Source organism: Schistocerca gregaria, chromosome 1 (assembly GCF_023897955.1).
Source record: "Schistocerca gregaria isolate iqSchGreg1 chromosome 1, iqSchGreg1.2, whole genome shotgun sequence".
Classification (NCBI taxonomy): Eukaryota; Metazoa; Arthropoda; class Insecta; order Orthoptera; family Acrididae; genus Schistocerca; species Schistocerca gregaria.
The window spans coordinates 281,500,387-281,520,608 of record NC_064920.1 but is presented as its reverse complement, the minus strand read 5'-3'; the positions used below and the strand labels follow the sequence as shown (position 1 = coordinate 281,520,608).

Below are 20,222 nucleotides of genomic sequence, written 5' to 3'. Positions count from 1 at the left end.
CCCCATCACAGATATGACTATTTCATGCTACCAGCAAAAGTCGTCTTGGCCTAATACAGAAAGTAACTCACATCTCACAGCAATAATCCTTCGTTCAACTAAGTTTTATTGTTTGCGGCGAGTTTCAATTTCTAGAATACATCGCTGTTAATTTCTGGTCTTCGCAATGAGGAAACCATGAAGAAACCCGCGTCGTACTACTCAGTATAGGTGCATGACCTCTTTCTAACCGCTGTCCCGCTTTCATTAAGGAGTAATTACTGCCGAACGTACCATCTACGACGCAGCGTTGAGCGAACAATATTCCAAGGGCAAAAGGAGAGCTAGCTCACTGGTTAAGAGTCTGGACTCACATTCTGGAGGTGCAGAGTTCACATTTGTGCAATTCCAACATTGCATTCGCAGAAGAACCAGTAACTTTATTTAACTTTACGATTTCTTTAACTTTTTGTCTTACGTGCGTTCTCATTTGAGTTACCGGTGACTAGTCAGAAATGGATTTGTTGATTTTCAAACCATTACCTAATTTAAAAGTACGAAGGGTAAAATACAAAAAATTATAGTATACGAACCGTTGCCCATACTTATGTATAAATCGCTATAGTTCTTCACGATGGTTAAGAGTCATTCTGAGTCATTGTGATGTGACCAATGCAATAATTTAACAGTGCAACATGTAAACATTTCTTGCTGATACACTATACTGACACTGCAATTCTTTTAGACACACAAAATGACTTGGAAGAGCGGTTGAAAGGAACTGATAGTATGTTGAGATCAGATTTAAGATGAACATCAACAAAAATAAAGCAAACGTAATAGAATTTAGTTGCGTTAAAACATGTGATACTGCGGGAATTACACTCCTGGAAATTGAAATAAGAACACCGTGAATTCATTGTCCCAGGAAGGGGAAACTTTATTGACACATTCCTGGGGTCAGGTACATCACATGATCACACTGACAGAAACACAGGCAACAGAGCATGCACAATGTCGGCACTAGTACAGTGTATATCCACCTTTCGCAGCAATGCAGGCTGCTATTCTCCCATGGAGACGATCGTAGAGATGCTGGATGTAGTCCTGTGGAACGGCTTGCCATGCCATTTCCACCTGGCGCCTCAGTTGGACCAGCGTTCGTGCTGGACGTGCAGACCGCGTGAGACGACGCTTCATCCAGTCCCAAACATGCTCAATGGGGGACAGATCCGGAGATCTTGCTGGCCAGGGTAGTTGACTTACACCTTCTACAGCACGTTGGGTGTCACGGGATACATGCGGACGTGCATTGTCCTGTTGGAACAGCAAGTTCCCTTGCCGGTCTAGGAATGGTAGAACGATGGGTTCGATGACGGTTTGGATGTACCGTGCACTATTCAGTGTCCCCTCGACGATCACCAGAGGTGTACGGCCAGTGTAGGAGATCGCTCCCCACACCACGATGCCGGGTGTTGGCCCTGTGTGTCTCGGTCGTATGCAGTCCTGATTGTGGCGCTCACCTGCACGGCGCCAAACACGCATACGACCATCATTGGCACCAAGGCAGAAGCGACTCTCATCGCTGAAGACGACACGTCTCCATTCGTCCCTCCATTCACGCCTGTCGCGACACCACTGGAGGCGGGCTGCACGATGTTGGGGCGTGAGCGGAAGACGGCCTAACGGTGTGCGGGACCGTAGCCCAGCTTCATGGAGACGGTAGCGAATGGTCCTCGCCGATACCCCAGGAGCAACAGTGTCCCTAATTTGCTGGGAAGTGGCGGTGCGGTCCCCTACGGCACTGCGTAGGATCCTACGGTCTTGGCGTGCATCCGTGCGTCGCTGCGGTCCGGTCCCAGGTCGACGGGCACGTGCACCTTCCGCCGACCACTGGCGACAACATCGATGTACTGTGGAGACCTCACGCCCCACGTGTTGAGCAATTCGGCGGTACGTCCACCCGGCCTCCCGCATGACCACTATACGCCCTCGCTCAAAGACCGTCAACTGCACATACGGTTCACGTCCACGCTGTCGCGGCATGCTACCAGTGTTAAAGACTGCGATGGAGCTCCGTATGCCACGGCAAACTGGCTGACACTGACAGCGGCGGTGCACAAATGCTGCGCAGCTAGCGCCATTCGACGGCCAACACCGCGGTTCCTGGTGTGTCCGCTGTGCCGTGCGTGTGATCATTGCTTGTACAGCCCTCTCGCAGTGTCCGGAGCAAGTATGGTGGGTCTGACACACCGGTGTCAATGTGTTCTTTTTTCCATTTCCAGGAGTGTATATACATACATTCATATTTATAATTTGTAGGATGTACTTACGAATGCCACACTCAGTCAACTTTATCTAATAATTAATCATTGTAACCAACTTCAGTAAATCAGACTTCACAGAAGTGAGGCTTAGCTAAAATCCATCACTACTGATTATAAAGAAGAACACAAGAAGTCTCGAAAGCTGTTACTGCGAAGCCTTTTGCAAATTAAGTAAATGATTAGAAGAGCAAAAAACGCTTAGACTGAAAGTAAGTGACAATCTGGAATATCTATATTATCCAACGATCTACTCACCAATACAGGATGCGTTTACGACTTCAAAACCGAAACGTTCCTGGCAGGTGCGACATGGCGATAATGGGAATGAAATTCTTTTTGTGATATTTTGGCACAAGTTGCGCAGTAACGTAAGTAAAGTATAAATTTTCTGTAGATGAGTTTTATTAATGCAACATTCTAAAGTGGTCATATTTCGTCTGTTTCTTTCAAATGAAAAAACTTGAAAACCTTGTCATTATCAAATTAAATGGTTTGGCAGTTAATTTGGAAAGAAAGTTGCAATGTTACTGAAGAAATCTGTATCTTAAATTTCAACAGATGAGAAATAAGTGACTGATTTCTTCTCTTTAGAATGATCCACATGAAACGCATCCCACAGCTGAAACAACACATGAAACGTCGAGAAAGCACACATCCATTTTTGTGGATGGACAGTTATTAAACGTGTATGAAATTATCTAATGTCATAAACATGTTATAAGAAAGAGTGCGCTACATTTGACTTGAAGAATTAACTGCATGAAACACATGTGTAAGATAGTTGCCGTATTTGCAAGATATTTTTATTCCTGATACTATAATTAGTTTGTGGAAACTAAAACTTCAGGTTATCTAAACCAGAACAGCGACCAACTTGGAGAGCATATCGTATCGCAATCGTTTTCTGAGTTAAATATGGTATGGTGGATCAGAAAATAGGTCGCAAACGCCGGAGTACGGTATATCATTTTAAATTTAGCGCCTGTCCGTATCTAGAAGATGGCAAAACACTTCGTTTGGAAGGTAGCCGATACACAGTATTCCGCGTCAATGCTAAATGATGTGCAGTCTGATAAATATAGCAGCTTTGCCACATGTGTGTACCCGACAAAACGATTTTTATGAGCCAAGGGCTGTCCGCAGAGAACGTTGACGGTAAAATTTATCTTGTAGATGGTTAGAACTGTGTTTCATGGAAAGTTGTATTGAGCTGGATGCGGAATTTAACAAAAAAATCACAAACAAGGAAAATCCTGGCCATCCTGGTTATCCATTAACGCTACAGTGTTTGGCTGTCTAAGGGTATTTCGCTACCCGCACGACATGTATGTCTTGTGGGTTGCAGCAATGTAAGGAACCAAATAAACTTGTTACAGCTCGAGAGACGACTCGTTCGATGTGAACGCTGCCACAAGAACTCCATGCTGCAGGCTGTTAAGATCTTGGCGAAAGGGATGTTGCTGCTGTTGTTATGGTTTCCAGTCCGAAGATTGGTCTGATGCAGCTCTCCATGCTACTCTGTCCCGTCCAAGGCTCTCCTCATCTCTGAACAAGCGCTACAACCTATATACTTCTGAATTTGCTTACTGTATTCATCTCTTGGTCTCTTTACGATTTTTACCCCTCCACCCCCCCCCCCCCCACATACACGTCACTCCAATAGTAAATTGGTGAATCGTTGATGTCTCAGAAAGAGATATATCCAATTATCTCTTGTTTTAATCGAATAGTGTCACAAATTTCTTTTCTCCCCAGTTTCTGTTTATTACGTCTTCATCAGTTGCGATAGGACAACTGTTTAAATTTACAGGGGGAGCCTTTCGCAAAAGTAAAATAAACATCACATGGTACACGTGGCATGGTGTCTCTATCACAGTTTGCGACTTACTTATTGACTCGTAGTACAAAATGACGACATTCGAAACTGCTTGCAGATACTTCTGCTAGAGCACAATGTGGCCAATCAAGACTATCGTGTTATTTAAAACTTGAATTAACTGTGCCAAAGCTCCTATCCATTAAACTGTAATAATGAATATCTAGATTTTTTCAACAGCTACCTGAATGGAATCCCAAATGGGACTATGTGACTATACCTTTTTATCGAACGGATCAAGGCAGACACGTTCATTGCTGGCAATAACAGAAGGAACTACTGAACGGCAAGTTGTGTCCTATTTCTCGTAGGAGGGTAGTTAATCTATTAATAGTCTACTTGATCTTATGACAAGTAAATTTTCTCGCCAGGTACTGTCGTCAACGGAAGTTCAGCAGCTTCTGCCAGTAAGGCGTTCGTCAGAGTCGACTGCTTACCCCAAAGTATAAGAGCAGGCAGCGAAATTTTAAAGCCTCAGATTTCTGATGTATACGTTTGTCAGCGTTGGGATATGTAAAGCATAAGGTCTATCCATCCATTTAACTTGAGCATGTTACTTCAACGGCGCAAGTGTTACATTTACCGGGGGTAGAGTCTTACAAAATGATAACATTTCCGCTGCCATGACTGGAAATAATGAACATTGGTGTTAATGACTATTATGATGAAATAACATGGCTTTTATAGCTTCTACAATCGTTAGAAATCAGTGTTATCAAGCCACTGTGATCTGTGCCGGAGAAACTATTAAGAACAGCTTACTTTCACATAGCTTCTCTCGGGTAATTACGAGGGCTGTCCAGAAAGTAAGTTACGATTGATCGCGAAATGAAAATCACAGTGAAAATCAGAAATGTTTCATTTGTAACAGTTAGATATACCTTTCAGCTACTTCACTACGTAGTCGCCGTTCTGACTCAGACATTCGTGACCGAGAAAGGTGGCGCAGTGGTTAGCACACTGGACTCACATTCGGGAGGACGACGGTTCAATCCCGCGTCCGGCCATCCTGATTTAGGTTTTCCGTGATTTCCCTAAATCGCTACAGGCAAATGCCGGGATGGTTCCTTTGAAAGGGCACGGCCAACTTCCTTCCCCATCCTTCCCTAATCCGATGAGACCGATGACCTCGCAGTTTGGTCTCTTCCCCCAAACAACCAACCAACCAGACATTCGTCGTAGCGTTGTACCAACTTTCCAATACCTTCATCATAGAAGGCAGCCGCCATTGCTTTCCTCCAGTTCTCTACGCTGGCCTAAAGCTCGTTGTCTGTGCCAAAATGTTGTCTTCATAGCCAGCGGTTCGTTTGAGCAGAGATGAAACTCAGTGGGAGACAATTACGGGCTGTATTGTGGGTAAACAAACATTTCCAATTGAAACGATGCAGGAACATCTTCATTGCCCCTGCAGAATGAGGCTGAGAATTGTCTTGAAAAAGAAACCGCACGACAGTTATGTAATGTTGGTTGCATAGCTTCAGGGGAAAATTCTCACCAGGCCCTCGTACTTGGCGGGAGACACTATTTTCTATAACATCTTTACGCGCTCACTAAGAGCTCAGTAATGAAAAGAGTGACACAATTCTACCTACAGTCATACTAGACACACTGCCCAACACATCTTAGCAAAGCTTTATCGGATTTTCATGGTCGTTTCCATTTCGCGACCGATCGTAACTTACTTTCTGGACAGCCCTCGTAGAACAATATCTACACAAGTTAAGCAAGTATCGGCACAGCTCAGTGCAGAATGTGAGACTCACCTTGCATGCATCCATAGCTGGTGGGCTTCACCTGCGTCCAGCCGGGACAGCACGCGAAAGAGGAGTGTTTGCTGTAGCGAGTCGAGTACACCGTGCGGAAGGCCTTCTGGTACACCGTCCTGTAAAGAGAGGCCAGCACACGTATTAGCTGATCCCGCACCAGGTAAGCCATATGATTCCTAAGCATTCTAACTTAGTCGTGCTCTTACATAAATTATCAAAAATGGTTCAAATGGCTCTGTTTACTATGGGACTTAACATCTGTGGTCATCAGTCCCCTAGAACTTAGAACTACTTAAACCTAACTAACCAAAGGACATCACATAAATCATCATTGAAAAGTTTATTTTTGGAAATTTATGTGGATTGAAGCTCGAAATTTTCATGGAGACTTCACCTTGAGCAGATGGTTACCTAAAGAATGCAAACACCTGTCGAGCCGGAGAAATGTGGTTGTAGTCTTAAGGAATCCACAATCTTTTATCTAGAATAGTGCTTGTTTATTTACGCAGGTCACGAGAAACGTGCAGGTACCGTTTGTCCAGAAGGAAGCACAGATACCGCTTTTTCTGTGATATTAGTTTTTGGCTCCATTTGTTGTGGTCGGAGGGAAGGCGTTGAGTATGTTGCCTTCTCCACAGGTAGACGCACAGGTATATCAGTAATTGCAATGATTAGCGAGAATATATATTTTTATTATGAGTGGTTATAAAAGGGAGTTGTGTGGATTTTACATGAACATGAAGTCTATGCCCTGATCAACTTGGATTACAATATACAGGCTGTCTGAAAGGAATTTCAAAGTCACGAGCCTTAATACTATCAACTATAAGCGTTGTGGAGTGTTACTTCAATGCCAAAATTAAAGAGTTAACTCAGGCAAGTTCAGACAAGCAAACGCACGGGTACTGCTTTATTGTTTTCCCGCTTGCAGCACCACATAGGACAAGTAAGCATAATGACGACTCCTGAGCATAAAGCGGTTCGTGCTCTGCAGTTTGCTGAGAGTGAATACGTAATTTTAGTTAACCGTGTGTTTCCTTTAAAGTTTAATTTTGATCCCCCATGTAGCAGAAACACTGTGGTTAATGTATTCACCACACTACATGTTTTGGAAGGCTAACTTCATCAGGTGTGGGGACAGGAACATTGAAAGAGAATTTGAAATATTTTACTTATGAAGTCATTCTCGATTACTTGAAAAACACTTGCTACTGGTTCATGTTATGTCTGTCGTCCCTGTAGAAAGACTGAAGGAGGTATGTGTTTACACAAACTCGTGAATTACGTTACTCGTTCGTAAAGGGTATCAACGTTTGTCTTTGTGACATAAACGATGGGGCTTTAAGCCACTAACTGTCAGACGCAAATAAGTGCAGTGGCAATACCCAGAACGGAAGTAATTGGAGCAAATAAGAAAATAAAGCAATTTCACACCGTAGCAGTATAATACGTATAATAAACTCCCACTTTCTCCCACTTGCAAGTACAGCATGCCATTCATATCACAAAAAAAAGATTGGCCCCAATCTAAGCACAACGCTAAGTGACACAATATGCATCTCTGTGATAACCACTAGCAAATAAGTTCTGAGTAGCTGAATATAAATGCTCGTAGAAAAAGCTCGAGACATCGTCATTTACGACATACTTTGGTTACCCATTTATAGCAGTAACTTACGTACTCACATTATTACACCTGATGATGGAGGCTAGCCATCTGGTACACATAGCGTGGTAAATAAAGTAATTCACAGTAGTGGAGACTTAACATTTCTTTTGTCACAGCAGCGTTCTGACATGCTAACAATTTCGTTTGTACTTTCGTTGTTGTAAAATCCAGCTGCCGGTTGTTTATTATGAATAGGAAATACCTCACAACTACACTTAAATTTTCAAACAGAAGAATTTATTTCCAGAAAAATATCCTTCCAGTACTCCAATAATACGCAGATAACTGTGAGGTATGGATACTACGCCTCCTTTGATAACTGGTGCTAACGAGCGAGCGGTTGTGAGACACACTGCAAACAACAACTTCTTGAGCGAACTGACGTGTGGTGGTCTCCCAGTTGAAACTCTTCTCTTCACAAAATTTGAATTTAGACTAAGAACAGCAACACTTGACCAACTACAAATCCCAATAGTGTTACTGCAGATCTTTTGCCTCATATTTCCACGTGAGGTATGCTTTTCTTCCTTTCGTGTGTAGACCGTTTTCGTTGAAAGATTTCTGCAAGCAATAGGTGTAAATCTTACCGCAAGAGGAATTTTTAGAACAAAAAATTTCTCGTAAATAACATGAGGACACTATGAAAAATCAGAATGTGTTAAACCTGGCAAATAACCTAATAATTTAGTTTTGCCATTTTTAAAGCACCTCTCAGGGCAGATGCATTGCCATTCTGAAAGGTGATTTTTCTTCTTCAATCCAGTCGTTAAGTCACCCATTTATTTATACAGTGCGACTATTTTTAAGGCAGTCCAAAGATTCATTTTCCAATTTTCTTTTAATAGACGTTCGTAAAAATGCGGCAGCCATCTTGCACAAAGTTTTCTTCTTACTCAAGTAAAACGTACCATACCCTTTCGCCGGGTTTTTTCAAGCACTTTTCTCCATCTACAGCTATAAGGGGCGTTCGAAAAGTCCGTGCATAGTCCACGCCTCTGAAGACTGAAGAGAAGCTTGATAAACATTACGGTGACTCTGCACCTTTGATTAGAACAGTTTATAAGTGGTTTCAAAATTTTCGGAGTGGCTGTATGGGCGCAAGTGATGCTTAACTTTCTGGACGCCTTCTGGAGGTTACGACTCCAGAAATCATTGATAAAATCCATGATATTTTGATGGATGACAGAAGAGTTAAGGTGCGTGAGACTGCTAGTGCTGTGGACATCTTGAATGAACGGGTAAATTGTATTTTACATAAACGTTTGGACATGAGAAAGCTATCCGCAGGATGGGTTCCGCGATTGGTCACGCTTGACCAAGAACGGAATCGGGTGGAGTGTTGCAAGGATGGTTTGCAGCTGTTCAGAAGGAATCCGCAGGACTTTAAGCGTCGTTCCGTCACTGTGAATGAAACATGGACATATTACTATATTCTTGAGACCAAACAACAACCTAACCAATGAGTTACCAAGGGAGAATCTGATCCAAAATGGGCGAAGACCACTCCTTCGGCTGGAAAGTTTATGGCGACTGTCTTTTGGGATTCGCAAGGGATAAACCTCATCGACTATCTGGAAAAGGATAAAACTATTATAGGTGCATATTATTCATCGTTACTGGACCGTTTGAAAACCGAGCTGCAAGAAAAACGCCGGCGATTGGACTGCAAAAAGTCCTTTTCTATCACGACAATGCACCAGCACACCCCTCAGCAGTTGTGGTCCCAAAATTAATGGAAATAGCATTCAAACTCGTTTCACATGCCCCCTATTTTCCAGTCTTGGCTCCCTCGAACTACTATTTGTTCTCCAATTTGAAGAAATGGCTTGTGGGACAAAGATTTTATTCAAACGAGGAGGTGATTGCAGCAAGCATTAGCTGTTTTGCAGACTTGGACAATTCCTATTATTCAGAAGGGATCAACAAATTAGAACAGCGTTGGACGAAGTGTATAAGTCTAAAAGCAGACTATGTCGAAAAATAAAAAAGGTGATCCCAAACACGTAAGTAGTTTTTATTTTTGCATTGACTTTTTCAAACGCCCCTCGTACATACATGATCCGCAAGGCACAGTACGCTGTGTGGCGGTGCGTACTTTGTACCACTACCAGTCAGTTTCTTTCCGCTCCACTCGTAAATGGAGCGATGAAAGAACTCCTGTGTATATGCTTCCCGCACGGGCCCCGATTTCTCGTATTTTGTCTTCACGGTCCTTACGCGAGATGTACAACTGATAGAGTTGGATCGATGAGCATTTGTTACAAATGCCGATTCTCTAAACTTTCTCAGTACTTTTCCGCGAGAAGTCTGTCTTCTCCCCTCCAGGGATTCCAATTGAGCCACGGAATATTTCTGTAATATTCGCGCGTTTATCGCGATCTTATAGCAAGCCTCTGAATCATCCGACCTGATATCCAAAAGACTCGAGCAGTACTAAAGAATGGGTCGCACCATTGTTCTGTACAAGGTATCTTTTATAGATGCGCTACATTTTACTAGAACTCTTTCAATACATGGAAGTTCACCATTCCCTATAAATTACCTTAAGTACTCGTTCTGTTTTATATCGCTTCGCTATGGCATTGATGAAAGCGGTTAAGCAAGATAAATAAGTTTTCTTATATTTTTATCATAAAAATCAACAGTCACACGAGGATCGAAAGTTGTTGAAGATATGTGTGTATAATAATAATAATAATAATAATAATAATGTAAGATTACTAAACAATTGGGACGGTAGTCCGGCACAATCTTGTAATATCCCTCTGTAGGACTTCACCTGAAATTAATTTATTGCTCATATCTCATTTTATTACTTCGATCTACTATGCCTGTACTGATAGCTTTTCAGCTGAATTAAATACGGTCGCCAGAATTCTCTAGAAGGATAACCGCACACTTAATAGAAGGAGAAATGCTCTCGTTCAAAGCACACAGATTCGATCCTGCTTCCAGTGTTGGACAGCGTTATTGTGACCGTTTATCCTTTTTGGAGCAGCATGATGGATGCAGACAGCTACATACAACCTATTCTTTTGGTCGTGTATGCAAAAGAGTTTATAAACACAAGAACCCTGAAATAATCTTAGTGAATTTCAACGTTGCCAAACCAATTAGTGTCGTAGGCATACTCCTCCTGCAGGAACGACAGAAGAATCTGCCGTTGCCAAGCCTAAGGTCGATTTAGTACGAGGTCTGAGACTGACATTTTCGTCTTCTTTGCCGGGTTTTAGCTTAACAGCCTTTCTGTCATCTCTCTGTTCCAAGAAGCGACCACTGCACAACATGTGGTGTTCGCTGTGTTATTCAGTGGTTTGGTATTTAACTAATTTATAAATGGAAATGATGATATTATTTTATTACATTGAGTAATTACTAAATAATTTTTCTCCCGGCTAAAGATTTGATCAAGTTGCTAAAGATCTCGAAGTTAACGTCGTGTTAAAGTGTTGTCTGTAAGTTGTGTAAGTGTCACTATATCACAGTTCATACAACAGATTCCTTACAACTATTGATTGAGATGGAAGCAGTTATCTTCAGCAAAATGATCGTTAAAACCAGCGAATATCAGCCGCGCGCAACACTGACGTATGTTACCTGAAACAATATTCTTCGCAACTCGTGCGTAATTAATTTCGGCCCCATACATCAGCTAGAAAAGTTTCTTAGAAGGATCGTGCTATGATCACTGTTTTTAAATAACCAATCTGATTCGAATCATTTTCATTAAAATGAGTTCGGGACCACCGGTGCACATTTATTTTTACACATTTGTATTACGTTTAGCATTTATGTCTGCAGAGTTGTGTAATTTGAATTTGCCGCTGTGATAATTGTTAAGCAGGCGGCAGACAACTGATAGAGACTTTCTATCGTTAGAGCAAATAAGTATTTGAAATGCTTATTGAACTTTACAGAAACTCAACTTTCGTATTGTGCACTATTTAGACTTCACCAAAGAAACATTTGATTTGTTTCTAAGGAAAACGCAGACAAAAATGCGAAACAAATCGCTATCATCAATGGCTGCGCTCCTTGCAGCGGAAAGAAATAATTAACACAGATAATGCTTACTGAGAGATGAATTAAAGTTACAAATTATTATTCACTCATATTTATAATAATAATGAACTATTTTCAAGTAATAATTAACAAATAATTACAGTTTCTTAACAGAACTCAGTTTGATATGCGTCCGCAACTTACAAAAGCCAACCAACAAAAGGTAAAAACAAAGGAAGACAAACGCAGATCATAAAAGGAATTTACAGTTATCAATGTCTTTGTATCATACACACCGATATGTCCAATTATATCATAATATATTAGATAAATAATTAATATTTATAAGTTTTCACTGTTTTTTCATACGTCGAATAGATAATGTTTATAACTGTTAGAGGCATAATTTCCCCTCGTCACACTGTAGCCAAAAATTTATCACGTGGACGTTACAAACAGCACGCAACCAAGAGCCATGTGTCGCCAAATGTGAGCCATGCTATTCCTCTGTTACGTTCTTCGATCACGTCACTGACCGCTTCAGAAACCTGTTTATAAATACCTAACGTACCTCAATATCAAACGTCCAGATTTGTGGCGACTAAACAAAATTTTCGTATCAGTATGTAACACGACCTACTGGCTTTCAAACCGTGATAATTAAAAAAAGAAAGTAGCTTAAAGTTATTTCTTGACTGTGGCTAATAGACAAAGGAAGTCGACTCTGAAAGGAGGATAACTCCCAATCCTATATTGTAATGCTGAAATAAATAGAGATTTCACTGTGGTCAAACTGACTTTTGAATTAAAAAACACCAAATGTATTCTTTTTTAAATTTAAGTACGAGACAGTTATCCCTACATCCCACAAATTAACGATCGTTAATCTCAACAGACGCATTCTGATGACACATATGTATACATCCAAAACTTGCAGTCCAAAAGTGCAAGGTGCCCATAAAATAATGTCCCAGTTTCAATGACATGTTATAACAGTTTAATTTCGCGGTCTAACGCGCTGCTTTCCGAGCGGGAAGGCGTGCCGGTCCCCGGCACGAATCCGCCCGGCGGATTTGTGTCGAGCACAATAACGTGGGTTCGGTGTGGGCAGGTGTTGGGGTGAGTGGACTGCTGTAGCCTGTTGTGAGGTTCTGTACCACTGAGGGCTACGGCGGGGACAAAGCCTCTCCGCCGTTTCTAGGTCCCCAGTCGATACACAGTACAATACACACAGTTCACATTAGACTATTTACAAAAAATCGTATTTCAAGTTGAGGGTAAATAACCTAGCTTAAAAATGTTCAATATGTGCACCTTTATTTACAAAGCGCACATCCAACATAAAAAACTATTATTCATTTGGTACCTGGAGTAATAGAAGCAATAACCTCTCCAGGAAAAAAAATCGCGATGAGGTGAACGTGGAGGGCCAGTGGAAAAGAGTTCTGCCGACGTTCAGCTGCTCTAGTACAAAACCATGTCAGTACGGTGGGGGGGGGGGGGGGGGGGGGAAGGAGGATTGTTGCCAAATAAAGTTTTCATGTTCACCTTCTAATTGGAGAAAGAAGGGAGGGTTGTTGCCAAATAAAGCTTTCAGGTGCACCTTCTAATTGGAGAAAGTGGCATTGTTTAAACATGTCCAGATAAGCTTCAACGAAAAGAAATGGTCTGTACACTTTTACGTTGGGACACAGCGCACAAAACGGCTAATTTTGGCGAGCATCTTTCATATAGCACAAGTTCGTGAGTGTGTTCTGATCCCAACTACGAACATTACGGGTATTTGCCTCTCCACTTAAATGAAAAGTTGCGTCAGCAATGAGCACCACGCGATTAAGAAAGTTATCTTCTTGCTGCAAAACTTCACTTACAAAGTTGTAAAATAGTCATCTGGCTTTAAAGTTTGTACCAACTGTAACCAGTACATTTAGATGTGTAAACGTTTTTCTAAAGCCTTCCACACTGTCGTCTTTACCAACTGAAGTTTAAAACCTGCTCATCAGATAGACTTCTTAGGACTACTAAGGTAACATGCTCTGAGATGGTCAACATGCTTTTCAGTTGCTTTTTCTCGTCCCGCACTTTCCCATTTACAAACATATCCGATCGTTTGGATCATACTGTATCATCGGCCGATGACACAGTCGGACGAGCGGTGGAATATTTCCTTTATTATTGCTTTTCTCATGCTGCCTTGGTCGCCAAAGTTCTACCTTCTCGAGATTGATACGTTGCTGAATGTTGCATACAATACGTTTTGTACGTGATTGTAACCAGGAATGTTTACGAAAGATGACTCTGTTGCACTGATCTACTATCAAATTGGATTGCGTGGTAAACAACAGTAGAAATGATGCTACAACGGTCACACACATGAGACAGGAGACAGTAGCGAAAATATATATGTATATATGGACATTGGCAGTTACCAGGAGGTGCTGAGTGTGAAGGCTTCACTACAAAGAGAGATTGAGTGAAACGATTTAGAATGTTCTGTGTTAAAAGAGCGCCATTATGTTTGTATGCCAAAAATTTTGATGAGGAAGGCGGAATAAGGTTTGGGCCGGTTGATTCCCACTTTTCTGTCAGAGTGTTTTAAAGAGGAGGCTATTCGCTTTATTTTGTGCTCTGACAGGAGCATTTGTCAGTTGGTAACCAAGATGTTACAATATTTTAAAATTCCTCTGTTTTTCATTAGCGATTATATGTGGCGTAGAAACGACACGTCCTAGATAAGTTTCTGGAGGCATGAGATACTATATGTATACGGATGGGTCACCAGATCACGGAATGCCCGTAGATAAAGTGCCGGTGATTTGTGGGAGCGGAGATGGCAGTTCGTTGCGTCCCGGATGTATACTACTGGGTTGAGATCAGTCGGATTTGATGACTAAGGCATCAAATTGAGTTAGTTGTCATGCTAATAAAACCACTGTACCACGCTTCTGGCGTAATGACACGGACAGCTGTCCTAGTGGAAGACGTCATCGCCAAGGGGGGAAGGCATCAAGCGTGAAGGTGAAACGCAATAATGTTTACATAGACCACATCTGTCAATGTGCCTTCGATTACTACTAGGTCCCATGGAAGCTCAGGGTGAGAGTCCACAATAACAAAATACTGCCGCCCTCCCCCAACCCCTTCTCTTAACAACCTGCGTCAGTAACGACGTGCGGGTTTCGAGTAACCATTAGCCTGTATGACGCTGTATGTGGAGACTACCATCGGCCTAATATACAAAACGTTGTCATCCCATTATTGAACCACGGTCCAGTTTCGAAGATTCAACGCCGAAGTTAACACGGAAACGCGTAGCCTGATGCTCAACAATGTGCGCTGAACGGTATGCTTCGAAACACATGTGCCTATGGCAGCATTGTACTCTGTAGTTAGATCTGCCACAAATCGCCACCTATCCCACTTTTACAAGCGGGCTTGCCTCCACAGCTTCTGATGAGGGCTAATCGTCCAACACCTTGTCACTTACTCGTGGTTTCGCCGTCCATCATCAATTCTGCATAGATATCCACGACAGCAGCAGGCCAATATCTAAGCAGCCACTTCCTTTCCGAGTTGTTCACTCTCAGACGTCGCGCCGTAACGATCTACCGTTTGTCAGAGTCGCTACAGTGATACACCATTCGTCTCTGTTCCGCTTCATTCCTCACTTTGTCGCGTTCTCGCAGTGACATCAGACGACATATAGAATCATAGTGGGCATGGTAATAGCGTTTCGGCTCATCAGTGTTTGTATAGAGCCAATGGCCTCGCCGCAGTGGTAACACCGGTTCTCGTCGGATCACCGAAGTTAAGCGCTGTCGGGCTGGGCTAGCACTTGGATGGGTGACCATCCGGTCTGCCGAGAGCTGTTGGCACGCGGGGTGCACTCAGCCCTACGTGACAGAATTAGCGGCTCCGGTCGTGTAAACCGACATACGGCCGGGAGAGCGCTGTGCTTACAACATGCCACTCCATACCCGCAACCATTGACGGCTGTGGGCTGAGGATAACACGGCGACCGGTCGCTAGTTTAGGGCCTTCCAAGGCCTGTTCGGAAGGGGTTTAGTTTAGTTTTAGTGTTTGTATAGAAGTTAGTATTATTTGTTAGTTACATTACGACATTTTACTTTTACTTTTCTTTGTCTTTAAACAGATCATCTGATGACGACGTGGTAATAATTCGAAACCGGTAATCATACCATTTGCGTGGTCTGAGGCTGAAATATATACCAGAACAATTACACTTTTGGCCATTAAAATTGCTACACCAAGAAGAAATGCAGATGATAAACGGGTATTCATTGGACAAATATATTATACTACAACTGACATGTGTTTACATTTTCAAGCAACTTGGGTGCATAGATTCTGAGAAATCAGTACCCAGAACAACCGCCTCTGGCCGTAATAACGGCCTTGATGCGCCTGGGCATTGAGTCAAACGGAGCTTGGATGGCGTGTACGGGTTCAGCTGCCCATTCAGCTTCAACACGATACTACAGTTCATCAAGTGCAGTGACTGGCGTATTGTGACGAGCCAGTTGCTCGGCCACCATTGATCAGACGTTTTCAACTGGTGAGAGATCTGGAGAATGTGCTGGCCAGGGAAGCAGTCGACCATCTTATGTATCCAGAAAGGCCCCTACAGGACCTGCAACATGAGGTCGTGCATTACCCTGCTGAAATGAAGAGTTCCGAAGGGATCGAATAAAGGGTAGAGCCACGGGTCGTAAGACATCTGAAATGTAACGTCCACTGTTCAAAGTGCCGTCAGTGCGAATAAGAGGTGACCGAGACGTGTAACCAATGGCACCCCATACCATCACGCCTGGTGATATGCCAGTATGGCGATAACGAATACACGCTTCCAATGTGCGTTCACCGCGACGTCGCTAAACAAAGATGCGACCATCATGATGCTGTAAACAGAACCTGGATTCATCCGAAAAAATGACGTTTTGCCATTCGTGCACCCAGGTTCATCGTTAAGTACTCCATCGCAGGCGCTCCTGTCTGTTATGCAGCGTCAAGGGTAACCGCAGCCATGGTCTCCGAGCTGATTGTCCAAGCTGCTGCAAACGTTGTCCAACTGTTCGTGCAAATGGTTGTTGTCTTGCAAACGTCCCCATCTGTTGACTCAGGGATCGAGACGTGGCTGCACGATCCGTTACAGTCATGCGGATAAGATGCCTGTTATCTCGACTGCTAGTGATACGAGGACGTTGGGATCCAGCGCGGCGATCCGTATTACCCTCCAGAACCCACCGGTTCCATATTCTGCTAACAGCGATTGGATCTCGACCAACGCGAGCAGCAATGTCGCGATACGAGTAACCGCAATCGCGATTGGCTACAATCCGACTTTTATCAAATTCGGTAACGTGATGGTACGCATTTCTGCTCCTTACACGAGGCATCACAACAACGGTTCACCAGGCAACGCCGGTCAACTGCTGTTTGTGCATGAGAAATCGGTTGGGAACTTTCCTCATGTCTGCACGTTATCGGTGTCCCCACCGACGCCAACCTTTGTGAATGATCTGAAAAGCTAAACCACTGCGTATCACAGCATCTTCTTCCTGTCGGTTAAATTTCGCTTCTGTAGCACGTCATCTTCGTGGTGTAGCAATTTTAATGGCCACCAGTGTGTTAACGGCTGCCTGTGCATGGGACGGAAATTTCCTAGCCTGGGTGCTGCTGGTCTCGGACCAATGGCACGAGATACACAGCATATTAGGGGGAGTGCATCACCTGTTGATAAGCGAAGATTTCAAGGGTTTACGATGCGTTTGGTACACAGTATGTCAGGGCCGGCCATGGCGTACCAAACCTCACGCATGCAGCGTGTACGAGGCGCGTGCGGAACAAGGGCCGGCCTGTCATTCGGTTTTGTTTGGTCCTTTTCAGAAGAATCCAGAATAGCGCCACATTTCATTTAGCATTGTGGTGCGGCACTTAGAGGTCGGTACAACTCTCTGAGTTCAGCAGAATGGGTTCGTAGTGTGAGGGAGGTTCACAAATCCAGTGGCTGTCTGCATTCTAACCATCTGTCCTCACAATTATTTAAAATGATAGGGAATGAAAGAAGAGAGGGATGAGAATTCTCAGTTCGCATAAGTGACTGGTACTGCTTATTACCTACGAAACGACGGTATAGTACCATGCAGAATGAATTTAAACTTTCAGATGACAATGACAGAGCAATTACGATTGACAGACATGATTCATTGTCCTGTACATAAGGTATGGAGTACTTGAATTTGGTGGTAGAAATAGTAAAAATTCTAAAGTCGCGCGTGTTATTCCATTTTTAGCTGCAGCTGTTTTCAGTGGAAATGAACGAAACGTATGGAGACTTCATACACTGACAATCCAAAACATTACGACCACTACCCAACACGACGTTGGGTGCCGCTTGGTGGTGTTGCGGGCACATGACGCGATAGCGAAAGTATAACAGAGCAAACAAGGACGCAAGGACGTGGGATCATCCTAGTAAGGCATGGGCTGCTAATGGGGAAAGCGATTGAAATAAGCGACTTTGAAACGGGCACACTATTATTACACAGAGGCCGAGAACGAGTATCTAGAAAATTCGAGAAATTAGAGCCAATACAGAGGCTTACCGACAACCATTCTTCCCACCCACTATTCGCGAGTGGGACGGGATTGGAGGGATCAGATAGTGATACCGAAGGTAGATTCCACCACACGCCATTAGCTGGCTTGCGGAGTATGATGTAGGTGTAGATGAAAACGGCGAAGCTGGTTGAATGTTCCCAGTATTACTGCCGTGAGCATCTACGGAAAGAGGTGGAAGGGCAGTGAAACTACCACTAGGCGCTAAATGGTTGAACGTCCACTACTTTTCGCAGAACGTCGGTTTCGGAGACTTGTTTGCTCTGTAATGTGTGATAGATGGCGACCTGTGGCATCTCTGCCGAAAGAGCATAACGCTGGTGCAGACGCAAGGGTTTCGGAGTACACCGTTTTTCGTACATTGTTGAACATGGTACTCCGCAGCAGACCACCCTTTAAATGTTCATTGTTGACCCAACGACTTTGTCGGTTCTTCGGGTGAATCACATTTTTGTTATTCTAGGTCGATAGTCGTCTCCACAAACGCCGACATCGAGGCGGCTCAAAACACGCAGCGCGCCACGCATGCATACTGGTGGGAGCAGTATTATTATGCCATGAGAGACGTTCGACATTCTCCTGCGCTCGCATGTAGAGGTAGTAGACTCCTGCATCCCTTTATACTTAATGTCTTCCCCGACGACGATGTCATCATTCAGCAGTATAATTGTCCGTGTCTCGGAGCCAGAATAGTGCTACAGTGGCTTGAGGAGCATTACAGTGAACTCATGTTGAGGTATCGGTTACAAAATTCGCCTGATGTAAATCCGATGGAACCTTTCTGGGTCGGTATCGGGCGCCATCACCTCGTAAGCAAATCAGCGGCCCTTTACGCAGATTACATGAGCTGTGCGTAGTCATCTCATGCCCCATACCTCCACAAACCTACCGACAAACTCTCACATACACGATACACAGAATCAGTACTGTATTTCGTTCCGAAGATGGACAAACAAGCTGTTAAGCAGGTGGTTATAATGTTTTGGCTCATCTGTGTATATTACTGCTAAGTATGTTGCTTAAGTGAAGAAACATTTAAATCTCGCTACTGTTGAATTTATGAAGGAAATAGGGGTGCAGGAACAAAAATTAGAGCATCCAGAATAGAGTATAGAATTTGCATTTTATGTGGACTTCACTGCACACTGCCCACAGTATGACAGTGGCGGGTAACTTCTTTGTCATTTGATGGGAATGCATTTAAAAAGAAAATCGCTTTGTAGAAGGGACATATACTGACAAATCCAATCCAGTTCCCTAAGCTCACTGGCGCTAAAGAAAGCGCGAAGTCTGGGGAGTTCATCATGGTCTTGCAAGAATTAGAACGATAGTTTTATGAGGGTTTTGAGAACTCTGTCAACCTTACATCTGTTTTCGAGCTGTTAGCGAGACCGTTTGCGGTTTCAGTTGAAAGTGCCCCTGTGCATATGCTGATGTAACTAATTGATCTGATAGGTAATTCAGTTTTAATTGCAAATCATGTTACATTAAAACTGTCCGTGACAGCTACATTACTTTTCTCAGTCAGATTTACCGAGTCTCCATAACGAAGTTTCAAAAGTACTACAATATGTCGACTGACGTATCTATGTGAAATACCTTTTTTTGATTATGAAATTAAATATTTGGCAACCAGAGTACGAAACTATCTGCGTCTGTCCAAATGCCGACAGTTTGTACAGATAAAAATTACATTGTGTCTTCAGCGCTCCAAAAATAATCAATTAATAGTAAAACTGGTTTTGTTTGAGATAGATGTTTCTCAGAATTGTATAATATAAAACCACGTCATATGCAGTACGACTGTACTGACATTTGAATGCGGCGTGTTCGCGTTTTCCCCTCTTCGCACTCAGATGGCGCGGCGTGGCCGTGGGGGAAATGTGGAGCGAGGCTGAGCACTTTGGTGCTCGGACTCAGGCATAGGCATGGCCGTGAGCCGAAATCTTAGCTACCCCTGCAAT

At 43.2% G+C, this 20,222-nt stretch overlaps 1 protein-coding gene and 1 pseudogene across 2 annotated transcripts in view; one reads left to right on the top strand and one right to left on the bottom strand.

The window, feature by feature from the left end:
* The window catches only part of LOC126341133 (epidermal growth factor-like protein 8), a 773,192-nt gene that overhangs the window by 66,981 nt on the left and 685,989 nt on the right, over positions 1 to 20,222 (bottom strand). For both annotated transcript variants that reach the window (XM_050001752.1, XM_050001753.1), the window contains exon 3: positions 5,946 to 6,064. In XM_050001752.1, the coding sequence (XP_049857709.1) occupies positions 5,946 to 6,064 (119 nt within the window). The remainder of the gene's footprint in view (positions 1 to 5,945; positions 6,065 to 20,222) is intronic.
* On the top strand, positions 15,377 to 15,494 carry LOC126289242 (5S ribosomal RNA; annotated as a pseudogene).